The sequence below is a fragment of the Lathyrus oleraceus genome, chromosome 7 (assembly GCF_024323335.1).
Source record: "Lathyrus oleraceus cultivar Zhongwan6 chromosome 7, CAAS_Psat_ZW6_1.0, whole genome shotgun sequence".
Classification (NCBI taxonomy): Eukaryota; Viridiplantae; Streptophyta; class Magnoliopsida; order Fabales; family Fabaceae; genus Lathyrus; species Lathyrus oleraceus.
This window is the reverse complement of record NC_066585.1, coordinates 218,534,487-218,557,766: the sequence shown is the minus strand read 5'-3', so window position 1 is coordinate 218,557,766 and position 23,280 is coordinate 218,534,487. Positions and strand designations below refer to the sequence as shown.

The window sequence follows — 23,280 nt, the reverse complement described above, 5'->3', positions numbered from 1 at the left end:
TTTAAAATGAATTAAAACTATTAAAAATAAAATAATTCACAAAAAATATTAAATGAAGTCGCAAAAATATTTAAAAATCAGAATATGAAACTAGATTTTTCAAGAATTTTTTTGGCATTGGTCTCATATTTTTATGACTTCAAATAAAATTTTTATGAATTTTTGAAAATCAATTGAATTAACTGAAAATAAAAGAAAATTGAAATAATAGAAAAATGCGCAGCCACAGCATACAATTCATTAGATGACGTGGCGTGGATAGATGGCTCAGATGTGGGGGTGCAGCGTGTGCTTGAGTCAAACGCGCAACATAAATCATTAAATGAAGTAAACACAATGAACGTATGAGATTATTACGTGGCATCCAGATCCAAGGGTCAGGAAGCAAGACACGTTGTGGTGGTGGTGGAAACCACCGTCTTCTCCGGCTAGCTACCAGAATCCGGCCACCAGTTGCTGGGAATAAAAACTTCATGAAAATTAAAAAGAAGGCCATGGAAATGAAGCTCTTGTGATGGAGATCAACACTATATCCCCGGATCTTCCTCACTCTTCCTATATTGAGAGAAATGTGAAGTGGAAGATCGTGGTGTTCAAACTGAAAGTGCACGAAATGAAAAATTGAAACCACAATTGGCTTGCCTCAAGTGTGAGGACTTCAGAAAACCACACAAACAAGAGAATACTACATTGAATTGCAAGTTCTAGATCCAAAAAGTTTGAAGTTCTACCTCTGATTTAAAGCTCTTTAAGCCACGAAAACTTCAAGATCTTGACTCCTCTTTACTCTAGGGATGCAGTGGAGATGATAGGCTAAGTAATTGAGCTTTGAAAATCAACTAATGATGTTGAATTTCAAGCTTGAAAGTGAGAAAAAAATCTAGAGAATTCCTTTGGTATTGGTTAGGTTTCAGTGCTGCAGCATTTCAGATCTCCAAAAGGTTACCAAATGAATGAGATGGAGTGCTTATTTATAGTTGAAATTGGTTGTGTGTCATGCTTCACTCGTGTGCATGGCAAATGGAAATTGAATGCATGGGCCTGTACAGGCGCATGTGAGGCCCAATGATGGGTGCAAAACCATTTTGAGTTCATTTGAAATGGAATTGGACGTGTAATTTGGAGGGAACTGGCTTGCACATTAAGTTTCATCATGAAATGTCAAAATGAACATAAATGAAAAGCTCTTCGAAACTCACCAATGGTAAGTCCAAAAAAATAATGTGAGTAATGGTTGAAAAACCCTTGAAATAAGGAACAAAAGTCATGTTGGGCAAAAATTCATTTGGCATTTGGAAATTAATGAAAACTGGCTGTGAAAATTTAGGCACAAAACATGTTTAAGTCACCTTTGAAAATTTTCATCAAAAGTAAGCCTATTCAAACCCCTCTGTTTGCATCATATAAGATTTAATTGGAAAAACATCCAACATAAAAGTTGTAGATATTTTCCATATGATCAATTTAGACTCAAAGTTTGCATCATTTGGATTTTCTATGACAAAGTTATGGGCATTTTAAGTTGGGTACTTTTCAAATTCAATGACTTAGGTCCAAGATGACCTATAATGTTTTGTATTATCACATGTGTTTCTTTTAGGATTATGGAATTTTGTCCAACATAACATTTTAAGTAGACATCTTAATAGTTCCAATTCATTTGGTCTCACTTCAAAATCATAAAAATTAAGGAAGTTATGCCCTTGGTAGGTTGACCTAAAATTAGGGTTTCATTCAAAATGACCTATAATGTTTTGAAATGAATGATAACCTTCCAATTTTCAAATGGATTTTTTATGAACATTAAAGTTGTTCATATGGTTCTTAAGAATATTATTTCTCTTGGGGTCATCTTCATTTGACAAACACATCACAAGTTATACCTCAATGGTGCACAGTTTAGTCAGATGACTTGACTGGTCAACTTTTCATGGCCAAACTTCCAATCTTGATGAATAAATGATTGAGGAGCCTCACATAAGGTCATATATGCATAAAATAATGAATTAAAGAACTTCCCTTGATTAAATTTGATCATAGGTTGAGGTTGCTTCATGAGCAAGGCACAATTGAATTAGGGTTTCCTTAGGAAACAGTCCTCAAGCCCTTTGGGTTATCTTGATCAAATTGAAAAATTGAGATACTTGGGAGACATATATGATGATTAGGAACTTTATGGACCATTGTCATGCTTTTTACCATCTTCATCTATCCATTGCATTGGGCTTAGGAGCCTCTTAGGAGCATGGGAGCACATGATCACCTTAGCTTCAAAACAAAAGAGTTAGTGACATATTTTTGTGCTTTTTGGTTAGTAATCAAATAAGAAAGCAATAATATACAATACAAGCATGCTTGGTGGTCTCAAACCACTCACACAAGTCCCAACCCTAGGGTTAAGGAGCCAAACATGTTATTGATCCTTGAGGAAATGCACTTGTTCAATAACATGATGCCATGAGGGATCTTAGGGTCAAAATTAGGGTCTTACACAACTCCATGATCTTCTTCAAAGTTTACCATGTATCAGATGACTTCAAAGATGACATTAGACATAGGTTCAAAATAGCAGCTTCAATATGATCATGTTGCAAATGAACTCAAATGGATCTTCAATATTGTATCAGATGAATATTCACTTCACAAGCACTTGGTTTCATGAAAGTTGGAATTGGCCAAGTACTTTGCATAGGGAGTGTTACCTAAATTCTAAGTCCAATAGTCTCAGATCAAACCAACAGTCCACACAAGATGTTTTTTAGGGTTTTTGTTCTTATTATATACATTAAGGTCAAACAAACAAAACAAGTATATACAAACACAATCTATCATAAAATATGGCCCAAGTGGGCAAAGTGAAAATGGTATTAAAATAAACAAGTTGAATGGTATGAATAATGGCAAATGAAATAAAAACTTAAAAATTAAAGTGCATAAAAGTAAATGACTTGAAATTAAATGTTAGTTGATTAGTTGATTAGAAGTTAGTATTGCTTTTGCTTTGTTTTGTTTAAGTCATTCTTTGGGGAACACTCAACCCACTTATCACAAGCATGAATCCTTGAACCAAGACATCTTCCAAAGGAAGGAAAAAAGGCCAAGTTTCCACATAATACCATGAAAGAGGGGAGACTTACAATCTCACTAACTAGAATGATACGCCTTTTTTGTATATAAATTTAGCGTTATGTTAAGCAATCGTAATTGGACTTATGTAGAAGTCACAACTATTTGAGGCCGGGCAATAGAATTTTGGTGTTAATGCATGTTAGAGACATAGTATAATGGACTATGCTCATGAAATATACCACACACAAAAAGAATATGCAAAGAGGTGGACCTAATCTCATCCATGCTCATGTTGATTTTGCAATCAACTAGCCTTAGGATGTAGAGATATCACATGTCCATGACATGAATGAATAAAGAAGGGGAATGAGATGAAGAGGGAGGGGGAATGGATTCAACACAAATTGGTCAAAGGAGGATTTTTATCAAATTAAGATCATTCATTCATTTTGGGAGATGGAATGTACATTCCATCAATCCCCTAAATCCAATGATCTTAACCTAACAAAGTAAAATCAACCTTGACCAAGGCCTAACAACACAAGTCAAACTCACAAAGTCAATTAATATGGCTCTACACAATTAATTTGGCATTTAAACAATTAAAAAAAATAAAAATATGCATTAAATTAAATTATGGTTGATCAATTTCCTAAAACCTCATCAAAAAACCAAAGAAATGGCCATGAGATTTGTCATAGGTCACACAAGGTCAAAGAACCTTGGAGATTTTTTTTTATAATTTTTGGAAACTTAAAAGTATTTTTAAACAATTAAAAATATTCATAAAATCAATTAAATCATTAAAAATATTAATAATGATCCAAAAAATGATTTTAATTTAGAAAATGAAAGAGGAATTTATTTAAATTTTTTTGGTAAAACTCTCATATTTTTTGGATCAATTTTAAATTTAATATGAATTAATGAAAATAACACAAATAAAATGAAATTCAAATATTCAGGAAAAATGTGGACCACTTGATCTCCCTCCTTAATTGAGGTGGCAGATCAAGTGGATCCAAACGCACGTTCCACCATGCACTTGTGTCAGCGCGCTACACAAACGGTATTCAAAACCAACGCTCGTGATTAAAACAAAATGAAATGATCATGTGGCTCTGAACCATTCCAGCTCACCACCGGAGCAAAACGCCGGTCACCTTCTCAAGCGACCCTGGCCGGACTGGTTCACTCATCACCATCACAAAAATAAAAAAGAAGGATATGATTTCAAAGTAAAAATGGCACTGATCACGAATTTGACCTCAATTCATCCTAACTCCAAGTATATTGAGAGATACATGGAGTTGAAATTTGAGGTACATGATCTGAGTTGCTTCGATTTAACCTCAAAGCAACTAAATCTTTTTACCTACATTGGTAGGACTTCAGACAACCAAGGATCCAAGAGAATTGATGAGAATTGAGAGAGAATCGAAGAGAAGAAAAAATCTGGAAAATACCTTCAATGTTGTGCAGAATTCGATTGCTCTTGCTTTGATTCTTGCTTGATCTCACTCAGGAAGCTTGCAGAAGTAGATTAGAATGGAACAAAAGCTTTGGATCCCTAGAGTTTTGAATCTCTAAACAGTGAGACTCAAACTCAATTTTTAAAGAAAATTCTCAGGTTTGTCCTTTCAAATGTGAGGGTTTGGGGTATGGGAGCAAAGCTGGCGCGCAAGGGTCCCTAATTCTGATGCTAGAGGTCTCTATTTATAGTTGCAGCTTGTGATATTTGCACCATCAAATTCAACTTCCAAATTTGGCAATGGATGATGCATGCTTTCATGGGCGTGTACAGGCCCATGAAGTCGTTCAATAGGTCTATAATCAAGTGTGAATGAGTCTGAATGTGAATTGGAATGCAAGGCAAATGTGTATAACTGTTTGAAGTTTGATCTTTGTTAAATGATGATGCCCTGTTCAAGCCATGCGCAGACCACTCAAACGTTGTCCAAATGGATAAAATTGGACTCTTTGGAAAGATTAGATCAAGAGGAACAACTATTATGTTGAACACTTTTCCATTTGAAGTTTGTATCATGATTAATTTTGAGGTGGAAGCTTGGAAATTTTAACATATCAAAAAAATTTCTCTGTGTCAAGCCATATGTTCACATATTCCACCTTGGCTAACTTTTTTGTGTGAGCTTCAAATGAGAAAAATGTCTTTATAAACGTTGTAGCTATTTAAAAATCCTTCAAAGTGGTTACAAATTTGATCTCATTTGGATTTAAGATGAATGAGTTATGCATTTTTGAAGTTGAGGAAAATCACTTGTTCAATGGCATTGGTCCAAAATGACCTATAATGTATCTGTATATCACATGAACATAAAAGTTGAATTATCTCTTCCTCTAAACATCAAGGTTGAAGTATACATCTTGAATTTGATTGTGCAACTTGGAAATATTTAATCTCATAAAAATTGAGCAAGTTATGACCTTGGGAAGTTGACCTCCAAATTAGGGTTTAGACAAAATGACCTATAATCTCTCACCATAAAACATGACTTTCCAAACAAAAATAGATCTATACCTCAACATAAATGTTATTTGGAATGTCATTTAGAGTAACTTTGCTCTTGGAATCATTTTCATATGACAAAAATTATAGGAGATAGGGTCTAGGGGACCCGGTTTTGATCAGATGAATTCCTCTGGTTAACCACCATCAACCAACTTGCTAACTTGAAATTCTCTTGACCTTTGGGACTCATGGGAAATAACATATGCATGAATTTTGAAGTATCCCTTGAATATTTGATCAATTGGTGAAGAAACTTGTTGAAGAAGTTACACAAGATACCCGGATGAATTAGGGTTTCCAAGGCAAACCAACTCCAAACTCTTGAAGGATTCTTGATCATAATATCATGTAAAGATCATAGGGATTCATATATGATGTTTAGAGCAATTGTGGATAATTTCATTGTTGAGCTCTTAGCAATGAGGGTCTTAAACCCTTGATGTGATCATATGCCCTACCTACAAAAGAGTTAGACAAATGCAAAGACATATTTTTGGTATTTTAGTTAGTAAAGATAATAAAATAACAAGTACGATACAAACACATAGTACTTGGTGATCTCTCCCAAAACAAACCCAATGGGTGAGGCGTAAGGAGGATGCCAAGGTATGATCCCAATGCATATGATGAGATAGCATGAGGGATCTTAGGGTCAAAATTGGGGTCTTACAGTGACAGCAAAAGTCAACTTGATTGATGTCATGCCAATAATTTCAAATAAAGGTTGTCTATATTTGTTTGTCTTGTAGGTGTTGTCTATAACTAACACAATAGGAAAAATATTCAACAACTTAATTGAATATGGATGGGTCAAAAATAGCTCTCTCAAAATTTCTGAATCATCTCTTTTTCTACTCCAATACACATAGCCCGTGTCATCAATAAGCTTAAACAAATGTTGTATCTCACTTCTAAAACCTCTTATCTCTTTTTCTATCATACTCTTATGCTTTTATCTGGATCTTGGTCTTACAAGAAAAGCAATATGTGTCTAGGTTGAACATGTCTCTTTGTCAAATCAATGACATGTTATTTCTCAACCGTGGTCAACCTACCAACAAAGGAATGACCTTCTAATCTATCAAGTAAACCATGGCTATGGACTCCACATTTTACGTCAACCTTCCAGGCTAACCCATCTTTCGTCGGAGTCGACCTGATTTTAAATGGACATCGACATTTTTTCGTCGCACTTTGGGTTCCACTATCAATATCCTTGTATTTCTCATCTTTATCGCAACCAAATATTAATTTGTTACTTCTGTCTCTCTTGCATGTTTCACAATCTAAACGAGTGATAATAACAGTTACTTTATTATGGATTACAACCTCTTTAATCCACCTTATCACCTCTTCTCGTGTATCAAATCTTTGAGTAGTTGAAAAAACACCAAAAATATCTACATATATTTGGAGAAGAATTTTCATACCTACACAATAAAAAATTATTAAAAAAAAAAACAAATTAACAACACAAATCGGAAATTTTCATAAAAGAGTTTCAGGATATAAAATTAACAAACCGGAAGTCTTCATAAAAGAGTTCTAGTATATATTAGTGTGTTAACCGGAACGCATATGTTAAGTGCTCCGAAGCGGTACGTTTTTTACACTAAACTGGAATTCTTCATGACAGTGTTCCGGAACACGTTTCACAATAAACCAAATATTTTGGTCAAAGTGTTCTGAGAAACAAAAAATACATACCAAAATTCTTTATTAATATGCTCCAATACAAGTCTCAAGATTTCAGTCTTTGAAAGTCTCAATTGAGTGATTAAATAAAAAATGATAAATTGGTTAAAAGGAAAAACATAGGTTAAAAATAGAAGATTAAAATTAGTATTTTTAACAAAATGGAAGGTTACAAATATAACTCTAGGAGTATGAGGCCACTATATAACCAACTTCTCTATCCACCCATATCCATTTCCCATTGAAAATATGGTTTTATCAAAACATTATCGACTTTCATTTTCAATCACCTTCCTTCTATGTTTCCACTTAGCAAATTCTCAGATCATTGAGGTTCCAATATTATCTCCAATATTAACTCCATTAGTCCCTAACATATTAAACTTCTTAGACCAAAGACTCGAATTAGTTTTCTCAATCATTCAATCCTTCAAAAACACAATAACCTCAGATCCGTTAGGAATAACATCAACATGGGTTGGTTCTGATATATGTATCTACAAAGGCTTCTACTGCGATAACCCGCCGGATAATCTCTCCGCCACCACTGTCTCCTCCGTCGATTTCAACGGCTTCAACCTCGCCTCCCCGTCTCTCGACAATTTCATCGGTCAACTCCCTGACTTAGCTCTCTTCCATGCAAACTCCAACAATTTCTCAGGTACCATTTCACCGAAAATAGCATCGCTTAAATATCTATACGAACTCGATCTAAGTAACAACATGTTCTCCGGAACATTTCCAACCTCGATCCTAAACATGCCAACACTTTCGTTTTTAGACATTAGGTTCAACCAATTCACCGGAGCAGTTCCTCCGGAGATCTTCGTAAAAACACTGGATACAATTTTTCTCAATAACAACAACTTTCTTCTCACACTTCCAGACAATATAGGCGAAACAACAGCAGCTTATATCACATTCGCTAACAACAATTTCTCCGGTCCGATTCCTCCTAGCATAGGAAAAGCCTCACCCACTTTAATCGAAGTTTTATTATTAAACAACCAATTAACAGGTTGTTTACCTTACGAAGTAGGATTCCTTGAAAACGTTGAACTTTTCGACGCCAGTAGTAACCTTTTAACAGGTCCGATACCGTGGTCGTTTGCGTGTTTGAAGAAGGTGGAAGAGTTACACTTTTCTAGGAACATGTTGTATGGTCAGGTTCCAGAAGTGGTTTGCGCGTTGGAGAATTTGTCGAATTTAACATTGTCATATAACTATTTTAACAGATTGGGTCCATTATGCAGAAAGCTTGTAACAGACGGTGTGCTTGATGTGAAGAATAACTGTATTTCCGATCTTCCTGATCAAAGATCGATGGAGGAGTGTGTGAAGTTCTTTTCTATTCCGAGAACTTGTCCGCATCCTGGAATGTTTAATGTTATACCGCCGTGTCAGAGTCCAGCACCGGCAAAACCACCCGAAAATAAGAGGAAATTGTTGTCATATTCAGCTCTTGAGAGAAACAGAATGGTTCTGATTTGAAATATTGGAGAAGTGTTCGGCTGAATTTAAAGGTCTATATGTATATTTTTCGCATGTTTATGCTTCTTTATACATTACTGACTTAACGTGTAGTTGCTAGCTGCAGAATATTTACAATCCAGTTAACCATACGTAGATGTCAATGATATCATCTATTCACACACCCTGTATGAATATAATTGGACATATTTAGCAATGTAATGAACCAAAAATTTGCTCAATCTTTTAGTATGGTTAAACAATTTTGAAATGCGACAATCAAAGGCCTAATTCAATGATTGTGCGAAAATCACTGCTGAACAGGTGGACCATCGTCTGCATGCTGTGTACACAAGCACACCCATCCTTTCATCTAGATTATTAATATGCATGTAATTATTCTCCACATTCTACACCAGACAAACAGAGACATTTATAATTGTCTCTTCTACATATGTGTGACCATGAGTCAAAGTATATTTTTCACTTATACATATGAAATTCCACCTCATTCATATATTGATTTGAACCTCGATTGTTAATCTTTTTGCAGAAACCCTTCTAATCATTGTGGAACCATAACTAGTGCATTAAAAATTTCAATGAAGTGATTGTCGATTAAATAATCATTTAATCAATTAAATTATAATGTCTTAAAAAGAAATGATCCAGAGCTAAATTAAACGATTTAATCGATTATCATTTAATCAATTAAGGCTCTCCAAAAAGATGACAACCTAGATCCAGAAAAAAAAAAACCTAAATCACTATTCGTTTTAATCAATAAAAAATGTTTTTAATTATCAAAACCACAATCAAATCCATCTCTTTTTGATTTAATTCAATGTTTTCCTTCCATAGTGATGGTTTTGATTATTTTTCTCTATTCTTTTTATAATCATCAAAACCACTGTGAAAACTACACTTACCTACGCAACACATAAAATTAGGTGTCTTCATCAATGTAACAACTATTCACCTCCATGAGACTCTGAAAATAGTAATAATAGACACACCACATGAATATCGTCATCCAAGGAGGCATCCTTCTTCCCATCGATCGCGGAAGAGGCCTGAGCACCATTCATTCACCATCAACAGAATCCGTTCACATGATGAGACACTAAATGTCACATTCCTAGATCTTTGGAGAAACCTTCAAAACTATTGATAAGTCTTTAGTCAAATAAGAGTCCTAATTTTTAGGATAGTTTGTTGAATTGATTTAGTCAAGTTTGTTTCCTTATTTCTAGCTAGAAGTGGGTTGTAGTTTGTTACTGCATGTTCATTTTGTTCCCTATTTATTTTACAACATTTCACAAGGAATAAACAAGTCATTCCCATTATTGTTAGTTCTTTTCTATTGAATTTTTATTGCATCTAACAATCTGGTATCAGAGCGTGACTTGAGAAAGATGGGTTCAGAAGCAAACTTTGTTTCAGCGTCCATTCCAAAGTTCGACGGTGACTATGATCATTGGAGCATGGTCATGGAGAATCTTCTTCGATCCAAGGAGTACTGGGTTGTTGTCGAATCAGACTACAACTAGCCTACGAGTATGGATGGGATGACGCCGACGCAAAAGAAGAACCTAGAGAAGATGAAGCTGAAGGATTTGAAAGCTAAGAATTACTTGTTTCAGTCACTTGACAAGTCAATTCTGAAGACGATTACGCAAAAGGAGACATCCAAACAGCTATGGGATTCCATGAAGATGAAGTGTCAAGGTAATGTTCGAGTGAAGAGAGCTTAGCTCAATCATCTACATCGTGACATTGAGGTTCTGGCAATGAAGCAGGGAGAATCGATAAATGATTACTTTGGTCGAGTAATGACGGTTGCAAATGACATGAGGAATTATGGGGAAGATGTGAGTGATGTCAAGATCGTTGAGAAGATTTTGAGAACACTTACTGATAAATGGAACTACATTGTTTGTTCCATTGAGGAAGCCAAGGACATAAATTAACTCTCTGTGGATGCCTTACAAAGTTCTCTGCTCGTTCATGAGCAAAAATTCAAAGGAGATTGAGGAGAAGAACATGCTTTGAAAGTGACTCATGAAGGCTATGGTGGAAGAGGACGAGGAAAAACTGCTTTCAGAGGAGGTCGAGGACAAGGTAGAGGCAAGGGTCGCCTAAACTGGAGCAAAGATACAGTTGAGTGTTATAAATGTCATAAGCTTAGACACTTTCAGTATGAGTGCCAAGCAAATTATGCAAATTTGGATGAATCAGAAAAGATGGTGCTAATGGCATATACCGATACGCTTGGAGGTGATCGAGACGACGTATGGTTTATTGACTCTGGATGTAGCAATCACATGTGTGGTGATTCATCTCTCTTTTGTGATTTATAAAAGGGGTTCAACAAGGTGGTAAGATTGGGGAATTATGCAAGCATGAATTTTGTTGGAAAGGGAAGTGTTCGATTGACCGTAAAATGAGTGAATCACCTTGTACGGGATGTGTATTATGTACCGGGTTGAAGAATAATCTTCTCAGTGTTGGGCGGCTGTAAGAAAGGGGTTTGGTTGTACTGATGCATTCAAATATGTGCCAGATTTATCACCACACAAAGGGATTGATTTTCAAAACCACCATGGTTTCCAATCGAATGTTTGTGTTGCTATCGAACACTCGATCAGTCAAAAAGGAAAGAGATGAAGAGTGTCTCCAAGTAATCACTCAAGACGTGGCTCATTTATGGCATCGAAGATTCGGTCATCTCAGCTACAAAAGATTGAAGACTTTGCAAACAAAGAGCATGGTGAGAGGCTTGCCAAGTTTTTCTGAGGGTGAGATTACGTGTAGCGATTGTTTGAAAGGGAAACAACATAGAGATGTAATCCAAAAGAAAAGTACATGGAGAACATCATCAAAGTTGGAGCTCGTTCACGCTGATATTTGCGGCCCAATATCTCCAGTTTCAGAGGGCAACAAGAGGTATTTTATTTGCTTCATTGATGACTATAGTAGGAAGGCATGAGTGTATTTTCTTGCTTTTAAGTCGGATGCATTCACTTACTTTAAGTTATTTAAAGCTCTTCTCGAAAAAGAAACTGGTTTGCCCATTAAATGTCTCAAAACAGACCGTGAGGGTGAATTCATATCAAATGAGTTCAAAGAATATTGTGAAATGAATGGGATCAAGAGGCAATTAACTGCTGCATATACACCGCAATAGAATGGAGTTGCTGAGCGGAAAAACAGAACCGTGATGAATATGGTGAGGAGCTTATTGGTTGAGAAGAATGTTCCAAGAAAACTCTAGGCAGAAGCAGCGAATTGGGCATTTTATGTTCTTAATAGATGCCCGACATCATCGGTGAAAGAAATGACGCCAGAAGAAGCTTGGTGTGGGGTGAAACCTTCAGTCGAGCACTTGAGAGTCTTTGGTTGTATAGCACATACTCATGTACCGGATGCTCGGAGAATAAAGCTTGAGGACAAGAGCCATTGTTGTGTTCTTTTAGGGGTAAGCGAAGAATCAAAGGCATATCAGCTATATAATCTTATCTCTAAGAGGATTATAATTAGTCGGGGATGTCATCTTCGAAGAAGAAGAACAATGGAACTGGGAAAGGAGCTTTGAAGATGACATAAGGTTTGATCTGGAAAGGGAAGATGGCAACGGTGAAGAGGTGAAGGATTCCGACGATGGTAGTGAAGAAGAAAACGTAGCTTCTCCGGTGAGGGACGAATCTAGTGATGGCAATGAAGAAGATGAAGCGGCTCCTCCGATGACCCCCCGAGTTAGAAAAGCACCAACATATTTGAATGATTTTGTCTCTGGTGATGGTCTTTCAGATGAAGGGGAAGAGGTACAAACTCACTTAGCCTTGTTTGCTAGTGTTGTCCATTTTGATCCAATTTCGTTTGACGAAGCAGTAAAGGAGGAGAAATGGAGAACAACCATGGATGCCGAAATGAGATCAATTGGGAAGAATGAAACATGGGATCTTATTGAGCTGCCTAAAGGAGCTAAAAGAATAGGAGTCAAATGGGTGTACAAAACAAAATTGAATGAGCTCGGAGAAGTGGATAAAAACAAGGCTCGCTTGGTCGCAAAAAGGGTATGCTCAGGAATACGGAGTTGATTATGAAGAAGTATATGCTTCCGTAGCTCGCATGGACACAATTTGAATGATTTTAGCACTTGCAGCACAAAGAAGATGGTGTGTGTTTCAGCTGGACGTGAAATCAGCTTTCCTTCACGGGAAGTTAACTGAGAATGTGTACGTGAAGCAACCAAGAGGTTATAAAATAAAGAATGAGGAACATAAGGTGTATAAGCTCAGCAAAGCTTTGTACGGACTCAAGCAGGCACCACGAGCATGGTTCAGCCGGATTGAATCATATTTCAGAAAGGAAGGTTTTGTGAAGGAGGACAGCGAGCAAACTTTGTTTACCAAAGTCAACAAACAAGGTAAACATTTAATCATTAGCTTGTATGTTGATGATTTAATTTATACCGGAGATGATGAGAATATGATGGTTGAATTCAAAGAGTCGATGATGAAGGAATTTGATATGATAGACTTGGGTAAGATGAAGTATTTTCTTGGTATTGAGGTAGTTCAGTTTGATGGTGGTATATTCATCAGTTAGACGAAGTACATGATGGAAGTGTTAAGGCATTTTGGAATGGAGCATAGCAATTCCGTTGAAAATCCAATGGTTCCAGGATTCAAAATCTCCAAAGATGAAAATGGGATTGAGATGGATGGTTCATTCTTCAAGCAACTGATTGGGAGCATGATGTACTTGACTGCTACGAGATCGGATATAATGTATGCAGTAAGCTTATTAAGCAGGTATATGTCAAGGCCTACAGAAGTTCATCATTCGGCAGCCAAGAGAATTCTACGTTACTTGCAAGGTACAACAACGTTTGATATTCTTTATAGAAGGGGAGGAAGTCATGAGTTGATTGGTTTTAATGACAGCGATTATGCCGGGTCAGTGGAAGATAGAAGAAGCACCTCAGGCTATGTTTGTATGCTAAGTGGAGCAGTTGTGACTTGATCTTCTCGAAAGCAGCCGATCGTAACACTAAGCACATATTTTTAATAACAACTTTAAAGTCTAGAATGACAACTTTCTAAGTCTATTCTTCATCCACATCTTCTTTGTTCTAGTCCTCCAACATCTTTCCAATAACCATAAATATCCCCAAACAAAAAATTAGGTCTAATTATTTTTTAATCAATGGAAACATTACTCAAAAAATTAACATCTAATTTTGTGAAGTTCACTGGTACAGATTTGGTCAATATGCCATACTTCGCAAATAGTTCAAGTTATCAATACATAGTTATTGGAAATTAAGATCTATGCATGATTACGTGGTACCAAGTTCTTAAAGTGGTACCATGCTTAGTTTTATTAACATATATACGAATGACATTGTTATATACTAATTGACATTACATTTGGATGTGTTACTAGTATGGCTAAAGTAGAGTTTACTTTTGCTTTAGACTTAGTCTCTTGATTTTCTAGGTATGGCAATTTATTTCAGTATTTATCAGACTAAACTAGTTTGAAATCAATCCCTCTCTCTTTGACTAGAAGTTCGTTAAGTTTTGTTGGTAGATTTTATACTTATAATCATTTTGTATGTTGGTAGGTTTTTTAACGAACAATACGTGATGGATTTTTCTTTTATGATGATGTACTTTTCGTAATTATTATTGATATTTGAGTTGTATTTGATTGTTATTTTCTTTTATAATGAATAAGTTGAATAACGTATATATTATTACTTTTATAATAAAAGAAATTATTTTTTAAAAGATAATACTTTTCATAATCGGTAAAATCATTTATGTAATATCTAAGAAATTTAAATGTCTTAAGATAGCGCTTTTCAGGAAAACTCTATTAAAGAGTCGGTCTATAATAGTATAAATGGGTGTTAGTGTAATATAGGGTACGATAGCGCTTCAAGAGAAGTGCTATTAAAGAATGTGCTTTTAATAGCGATTGAAGAGCGGACAATTTATAATAACGGGAGTTTTAATAGCCTTTGGGAGCGCTATTAAAAGTATTTTTTAGGGGTGATAGGATAAGTTTCATTGAGACAACTTTGTCTGCTGGCAGAAAAAGATGAAATCCTTACTTGCAACTTTGAAAGTAATATATATATAAGAAAGAGAGAGAAGAGAGAGAGAGGAGAGAGAGAGAGGAGAAGAGAGAGAGAGAGAGAGAGAGAGAGAGAGAGAGAGAAGAGAGAGAGAAGAGAGAGAGAGAAGAGAGAGAGAGAGAAGAGAGAGAGAGAGAGAGAGAGAGAGAGAGAGAGAGAGAGAGAGAGAGAGAGAGAGAGAGAGAGAGAGAGAAGGAGAGAGAGAGAGGAGAAGAGAGAGAGGAGAGGAGAGAGAGAGAAGAGAGCGAGAGAGAGAGAGAGAGAGAGAGAGAGAGAGAGAGAGAGAGAGAGAGAAAGAGAGAGAGAGAGAGAGAGAGAGAGAGAGAGAGAGAGAAGAGAGAGAGAGAGAGAGAGCAGAGCATGAGAGAGAGAGAGAGGATAGAAGAAGAGGAGAAGAGAAGAGAGAGAGAGAGAGAGAGAGAGAGAGAGAGAAGAGAGAGAGAGAGAGAGAAGAGAGAGAGAGAGAGAGTACATTTGTATGATCCATAATCTTAACAATATATTAGACTCCTTGTTCGATATCTATCAAAACAATCAATCCACAAAAGATCTATGGGATAAACTAGAATTAAGATACATGTTAGAAGATGTTACAAGTAAGAAATTTATTTTTTTCCATTTCAATCATTATAAAAAGGTTGACAATAAACTTGTTATGGAACAATTACATGAAATTGAGATTATTCTCAATAATTAAAAACAATACAAATGCACATGGACAAAACGTTCAGTGTATCTTTCATAATAGACAAACTTCCACCTTCATAGAAGGATTTAAAAAGGAACATGAAACATAAAAATGAGGGCACAACTCTTGTGTAATTGTGTAATCACATTTGTTTACAAGAAGAGCATCTAAAATAAGAAGATATTAAGAACCAATGCGCTCATGAGAAAATACATGTTGAATAGGATGGAAAATATAACAAATCCAATGATAATATGGACATAGATGATGAAGAGGTCCATGACAACAACAATGGAAATGAACAGAAAAATAAGGAAAGAAAGATGCTTCTATTATAGAAAATTGAGACGTTTTAAAAGTAAATGTAGGCTATTGAAAAAGATGAACAAAGAGAATGACTGAAGTGCAAAAAAGAATCATCTTGTTGCACATAAGTAACTTCTAAAAATTTCTCACTTTTAAAAATACGTATCTGATGTTTGGAAAGTTATAATTAGTCTGCCGTATATAATAAAATGTGGTTTTTATTTGACTTGTATAAGTTATTGTGTTTAATAATTTACAAAAGTGAGATTTGTATTTATTTATAAAGAAAATGAATATGAAAATTGGTTGTTAATCTATTCATAAATATTGATCAAAAAAGTAATGAATTTGCATTTAATTAAATTGGTTATATAAATAAATACACATATAATTTTATATTTGCTAAAATTGCAATAGTGAGAGAGAGTCTTCTCACGTAAGAATTGTGAGAGACTTTGTGTGTTTTTTCTTTGTGGAACTACTAAATGCCCCTCCTGATTATGAGATTGTGGATTTAGTGAATTTCCCAACCCTAAAAAAGCAGTTTCTTTAGCTTGCTTATCAGTAATATGGGAGCAGGGGAAGACCAGTTCGTGCCTAAATTGGGGAAGACAGTTTTCCCCTTTGACTGATACGTATAAATTGTTGCTTCTCGAATGTGTTACGATCTTAAAGACCCTGCAATAACAAGTTCCTGGGTGAATTTCACGTATACGTTCATGATTATGTATGTTAGGCTTGGTTCATGGTTATGTTGTTGTTTCGGTTCATACGCATGACGGATGATGGGGAAATGATGGAATTTAAAGGATGATGATGGAGCATGGATCAAATGCACATGAAGGCACAACTTGCTGCAAAACAAACTTCTTCTTTGTATTTCGTTTTTTTAAACATTGTATTCAATTACTTGAAATTTAGTATAAATAAACAACTTTACTTTGTACTTTCTGCAATATTAAGATGTAAGACATATTATACAAATGTACTAATTTTTTCCTATGTGAAAATGAGTAAAATTGAATTAACTACATAACATTCCAATTTTCATTTTTTAAGTCTATTTTTCTTTTTTTCAAATTATAACCTTATTTGGGAAATAAAAGAATTATAACCCCCATATAAATCGAATATCAGTCAAACAGAGATAAGAAAGAAAAATCTCTCTCATCTTAGCTCTACTCATATTCAATATAAGTCACACAAGGTAAAATAAAAACCAAATTTAAGACAAATTTGAACATGAAATTTTGGTACGCATATAACCGATGTTGTATACGATGTCACGACATCAGGATCAGGACATTGTGACAATACAAACAATTACAGTGTTAAAGTAAATAGCAAGAAGTAAATAACACAAGTCAATTGTTAACATAGTTCGGTGCAACGCCACCTACATCTCGGGGCATCCAAGTCAGGAAGGAAATCCACTATAATAGTATTAGATTGAAGTTCTAAACAAACTCTGGTTTTATAAACTTCACGCCTAATCATTACCCTTGTAATTTCTATCTAAGACTCTCCTTGATATGAAACCCTTATCACTTCCCTTCAATCACACAACAATGATAACAACTTTTAAAAATAAATAGAACTCACACTTCTAAAGAACCAGAATCCATTATTGAACAAACTAAACCCTAACAAAGACTATCTCATGCGCAACTTCGTCGTCGTCTTAGGTTTTTAGTCGTTCTTTAAATAGCACTAGAAAAGCATGGGCTTCGGGCTAAAAATAAACAACAGATCAAATCAGATTGCTGCACAATCTTCTGCAAAATCGAATCAAATCTAATCTAATATTTTCTTAAATGTTTTGACATCCTTTCTTAGGAAACAAGGCACAACTGGAACTGGTCTTTGAGCTTCTAAAATAAGCACTTTTAACCGCATAATGTGTTAATTAAATCAACAAATAATATTCATTAATCTCACGCTAAAAACAAATATTCCAAGAATGTAAAACCACGGCATGCCACGATTTCGTACAAGCATGTCAATACATCTTGCTATTTCACTTGTTTTAACAAAATGTTGTCAATCACTAAACACACAACCTAACAGAACAAAATCATGTGACTGACTACAAAAAAATCAAAGTTACAAAGGTCAACCTGATGACCTAGCCTTTGACTTATAAATTTAATGACAATGGAGGAGTTAGAACATGCAATAAGATAAAAAAAAAATGACAAGATCAAACAAGATCATTAGAAAACCACACTCATCTTTGACTCTTATTTAAATGCATGCAAATGAATGACCTATAAATAATGGAATGTATGACCAAATGAAATGGTCATGCTTATATGGAACTAAAAAATATGTAGTGCAACATGTATGACTAAATTGAGAAAAAGAAATAAATGGTAGGATAAAATTGGGGTATGACAATAGGAAATAAAGAGATTTTATGGAGATTTTGAAATAGAAATGGAGAGGTTTTTCTAGGAAATGGAAAATATAATCTAGGTTTTCTAGGAAATGAGGAGAAGTTGAAAAAGTGTAGTAAATGAGGAGTTTAAAAGAGACAGACGCGTGGAATGAAAAAAATATCCACTAGGTGTCGTACGCGTCGACCCATGTACCTAAGGAGTCAATCTCAAAAGTTTGGTAAAAATAAAATTTTAAAAGAAAATCGAATGAGTCGACCCATATGAGTTGGGAGTCGACCTATACTGAACAAAATTTTTGAAAATATAAAAATTAATTTTATGTTTCGACCTCAATCACCTGTGTATCGACACATACTGTCCAGAATTTTTTTTTGAAAGATGAAGACTTTATGTTGACCTATTGATGGATTGAGTCGAGACATACATTGTGGACCTAGAAAAATTCATGCAAAAATTTCACTTTTCATGTAAGAGTAAATAAATAACATGCCCAATCACCAATATCATCAAAAATACTTCAAATGTGAAGAAATAATAGTATGAAATACATATGATGATAAAATAAAAACATGGTGTCACTATAAACATATAGATTGAAACATTCATTGGTTAAAAATGAAATTTTTGAAAGTGAACAAACATGAAATATATCATACATCAAATATATCACACGTTTTTGGAACATAAACATGAAATTAAATACAAGAGGCATAGATAAGCAACATATTATATAAAAACTTACGAACAAAGAGATAAGTAAAATGATACTACCTCATAGGATGAGAGGCGGAGGATGCACTCACATGAAATGGAACTTTCTACCCAAAGCTTTATACCTTTTGAAGTCAACATCCTTACCACTTTCATATTTGTTTAAGATCATGTTAATGGACATTTGAGTGTCAATTGACTTTGCATTTTCCATTCTGAAGTGTTGAAGCAACTCTTGGCAGTATTTGATTGACACACAAGCGTCCCTTCTTTGAGCTTCTTGAAGTCCGAGAAAGTAACTCAACTCTCCCATTAGACTCATTTCAAATTTTCCTTGCATTATCTTTGAGAACTATTTGACCAATTGCATGCTAGTAGAACCAAATATAATATTATCAATCATAAATTTTAAATAGTTTAAAATATTTAGAGCATGCAAAAGCTAGTAAAAGTCATATAGCCTCGAGGTGGGAAATCAGAGCATAAGTTTCCTAATAATTTATGCCCTCTTCTTGGTTATATCCATGAGCCACTAGTCAGGCCTTGTTCCTTGTTATCACTCCATTTTCGTCCAATTTATTTCTAAAAACCCACTTAGTGCCAATAACTTGATGATCTCGCGGAGGAGGAACAAGGTCCCGCACATCATTTCTTTTAAATTGATTCAACTCATATTGCATGTCCATAAGCCAATGCTCATAAGTTAAGGTTTCTTTTGCGTTTGTAGGTTCAATTTAAGACACTAATGCAAAGTGATAACATAAGTTACTTAGCTTAGAGCGTGTAGTTACGCCTTTGGTGATGTATCCAAGAATGTTGTCGAATGGATAGGCTTTGCCAGTTTTCCAAGCTAAGGGAAAATCATCCACTTTATTTGGACTTTCCTCCTTCCATTTTTCAAGTTCGTCATCTCCCTCCTTCTTAGGTTTCACCCCCTCAGGTTGATCAATTCCTTATTTGGTGTCTTTGAGTATGTATTTTGAAGATACACATGTATCATGAAAAGAAATACCTTTCCTGACATTTCTCAGATAAGATTCATCAAAAGTGACATGCAGGGACTCTTCAACAGTAAGTAATTTCTATACTACCGTTACCGAGAGTAACACCCTTATTATTGTCTTTGTAGGTCACATATCCCTTCTTCTTTGGCGTGAAGTCAATGAACAGGGAAATGTCACTTGTCATATGCCTTGAGCATGCACTACCGAAAAAATACATTCTCTCCATGGATCCAAGACATTCTACCTATCAGATCAAACAAGAATTCTAGGTACCCAATTTTCATTGAATCCTTAAGAGTGAGTGAAAACATTGTTGCACTTGGGTAACCATTGAAATACACCTTTAGGAACGAAATATCTCCTAAATTTGCATTTTGCAATGGTATGATCTTTCTTTCAACAATAGTGACAAGTCAAGTGATGATGAGAGTGACTTTATCTATTTGACTCCCTTACAAAAAAATTATACTTTTTGTATGGTACATTTAAAGATCTTTTAAATTTTATTGGATTAATAGCGAAGGTAAGTTTTGGTTCTAAAGCCTTGTTTAATTTGGTTTTTAGAGTAATAACCTCTTTTTTCCAAATGTAACAAGTTTCATAACTAAACCAAGAAGACTTCCCATCCATAACATCAACTTTTGAATCCTTTAACATAGTTTTCTTAATAGCTTCCATTTGTTTTTAAATTTCTAAAACTTTGGCTTCTAAGTATGAAAATATTATTTTATTTGAAGTCAACTTGTTAAAAGCTTATACGACTTTACCATGTAGATTTTTTCAAAAGCAATTTGTAACTCAGAATAAGAAATTTTATGAATAGGTTCATATTTAGAATGAGTTACATTCTTATTCTTATGATGATGGGACATGAGGCAAAAATTTGTCGCTTAATCACTTTCACTTGAGCTACTTTCACTTGAGGATTCACTATCACCCAAGCGATGTATGCTCTTTTAGGCTTGCTAGACTTCTTGTGTTGACTCTTTCCTTTATCATTCTTAAGCGATGGATAATCCAGCTTATGATGACCGACTTTTCCACAATTATAGCAAGAACCTTTTGATTTTTCCTTATTATTCTTATCTTTCCTTGAGGTATTTGATTGTCTTTTTATAGTTGATGACATTCTTGTCAGAGTGCTTCATTCCATTTCTATTAAAGTACTTATGGTACCTTTTAACAAGCAGTCTCATTTCTTCATCATCTGAACACTCATTATCACTAGTTCCACTATCCTATTGCTCTTTAGTAGATGACTTAGAACTAGAAGCCATTAGAGAAATTGACTTCTTGTCCATCTCCTTTTCTTTGCTCTTCTCCTTCTAAAGCTTCTTCTCATGTTTCTCCAAAAACATGAGCTCTTTCTCATGTTCTTCAAGCTTACTAAACAATATAGTGATGTCTAATGTCAAGAGGTTATTAGCTTCCTTGATTATGGTGACCTTAGGTTTCCATTCCCAATTAAGACATCTTAAACTTTTGTTAGTAGCAATTTCATTGGAAACGGGTTTATAAGTGAATTCAAAAATTTTACAAGATGAGTGAATCTCTTTTGCATATCGGCAATGGTTTCACCATGCTTCATATGAAAGAGTTCAAACTCTTGGTTCAAAGTATTGATTCTAGCTTGTTTGACTTCATTTGTGCCCTCGTGGGAAAGTTGCAATGAGTCCCACATAGCTTTAACAATTGTACAATGAGAAACACAATAATATTCATCAATTCTTAAAGCGGATATTAGAATATCCCTTTCTTTCTAAACACATGACAACTTTTTCTCATCATCTGAGTTCCATTATGCTTCTGGTTTAGGTATAACATCACCATCCGCATTGGTCATAGTAACTTCAAATGGACCATTTTGGATAGCATTCCATACATTTTTATCAATAGAATGGACACCTATAGAATCCTTCCAATAACCATAGTTTTCTCCATCGAAAATAGGCGCTCTATTATACGCCAATTTAGGTTTGGAAGCCATAATCTAATAAGCGATTTTTAAGCATAAGGTAAACAGGTGCTCGTGATACCACTTGTTAGACGAGGACAATGGTCTAGAGGGGAGGTGAATAGATCGCAAATAAAATTTTCTTTTATTAAAAAAATCTATTTTAAAAATTATTTACTCTGCCAAGCGAAAGCAATTCCGGATCAACATTCGTGTATCTCGAACCGTCATCGGAAGAATCGGATATATGTATCAACTGTAATAAAACGTAAAACAATGATGAGAAATAAATCACTATGTTTTCTAAATAAACGTTTGAACAATTAACACTTTGTAATCAATTTTCAAGGAAATAGGAAACAAAAATTTACCAAGATAGTTTATCAAACATTTGGTGTGCAATAAACATCAAGCTGATTTTCCTTTGTCTTAATGATATGAAAAACCAATTGCAATTGTTTAGATTGCAATTATCTTGCAAAACAGTTTGAAATACTTCAACGCAAACAGAATTATCAGTATATCAAATTGTAGAGAGAGAGAGAGAGAGAGAGAGAATGCATGGATTTGTTTATGCAGTTCCCCAATTGTCCTCACAATGGGTACGCCTGTCCCCAATTCCAAATAGAATTGAGATATTGAATTAACTTTTGCAAGAGTTGTATACAAGAGAGAAATAGCAATCCAAACTCCCAATTCCTAAGTTTGATGTTGATTTCATTTTATTCTCTTCCCTTGATCTTAAGTAAGATCAAGTGACCCAATATTTTCAATTGATCATCCAGTTACCGCTACTCCTTTGACAAAAACATCCTTCTTCAAAGATTTCACTCGGCTAAATCCAAATTACAAATCTTGTCCCAAGTCTTTCGATTAATCCTCCGGTTACCACTACTCCTTTGACAAAAACTCCTTTCTTCAAAATTCTTTTTACATTCTTGGTTTCAATTGTTTCAAAATGATGTGTATGTAAGAAAGAAATAACATAAAAAATAGATTTTTTTAGCAAAATTACAAGTTTGGAAAAATTAAAACAGTATGTACTACATAAATTGTTTCCTACGTGTTCGAGCTAATGTCTCTGTCAAGGTTTATCTTCTTTTTACTCTTCCTCTTAAACTCTCAATAATAGCTAACTCATTATTGCATTAGTTCAAAGATTGAGTTTGATATCCAAGATATAAATAAAATGGATCATGATAATGATAGGAATGCATTACATAAATGGCTAGAAATTTTGCAAGACCTTTATCATAAGTGTTCGCGAGAGTTTTTATGTGAAGTTGGTAGCTAGGATGAAGTT

At 34.7% G+C, this 23,280-nt stretch overlaps 1 protein-coding gene across 1 annotated transcript; it reads left to right on the top strand.

The window, feature by feature from the left end:
- The first annotated feature begins 7,425 nt into the window (after nucleotides 1-7,425).
- LOC127108212 (uncharacterized protein At4g06744) lies at nucleotides 7,426-9,009 on the top strand. Its single transcript, XM_051045640.1, has one exon. It carries the CDS (start codon nucleotides 7,547-7,549, stop codon nucleotides 8,786-8,788), a length of 1,242 nt encoding a protein of 413 aa, XP_050901597.1. The 5' UTR covers nucleotides 7,426-7,546; the 3' UTR covers nucleotides 8,789-9,009.
- Nucleotides 9,010-23,280: the final 14,271 nt, after the last annotated feature.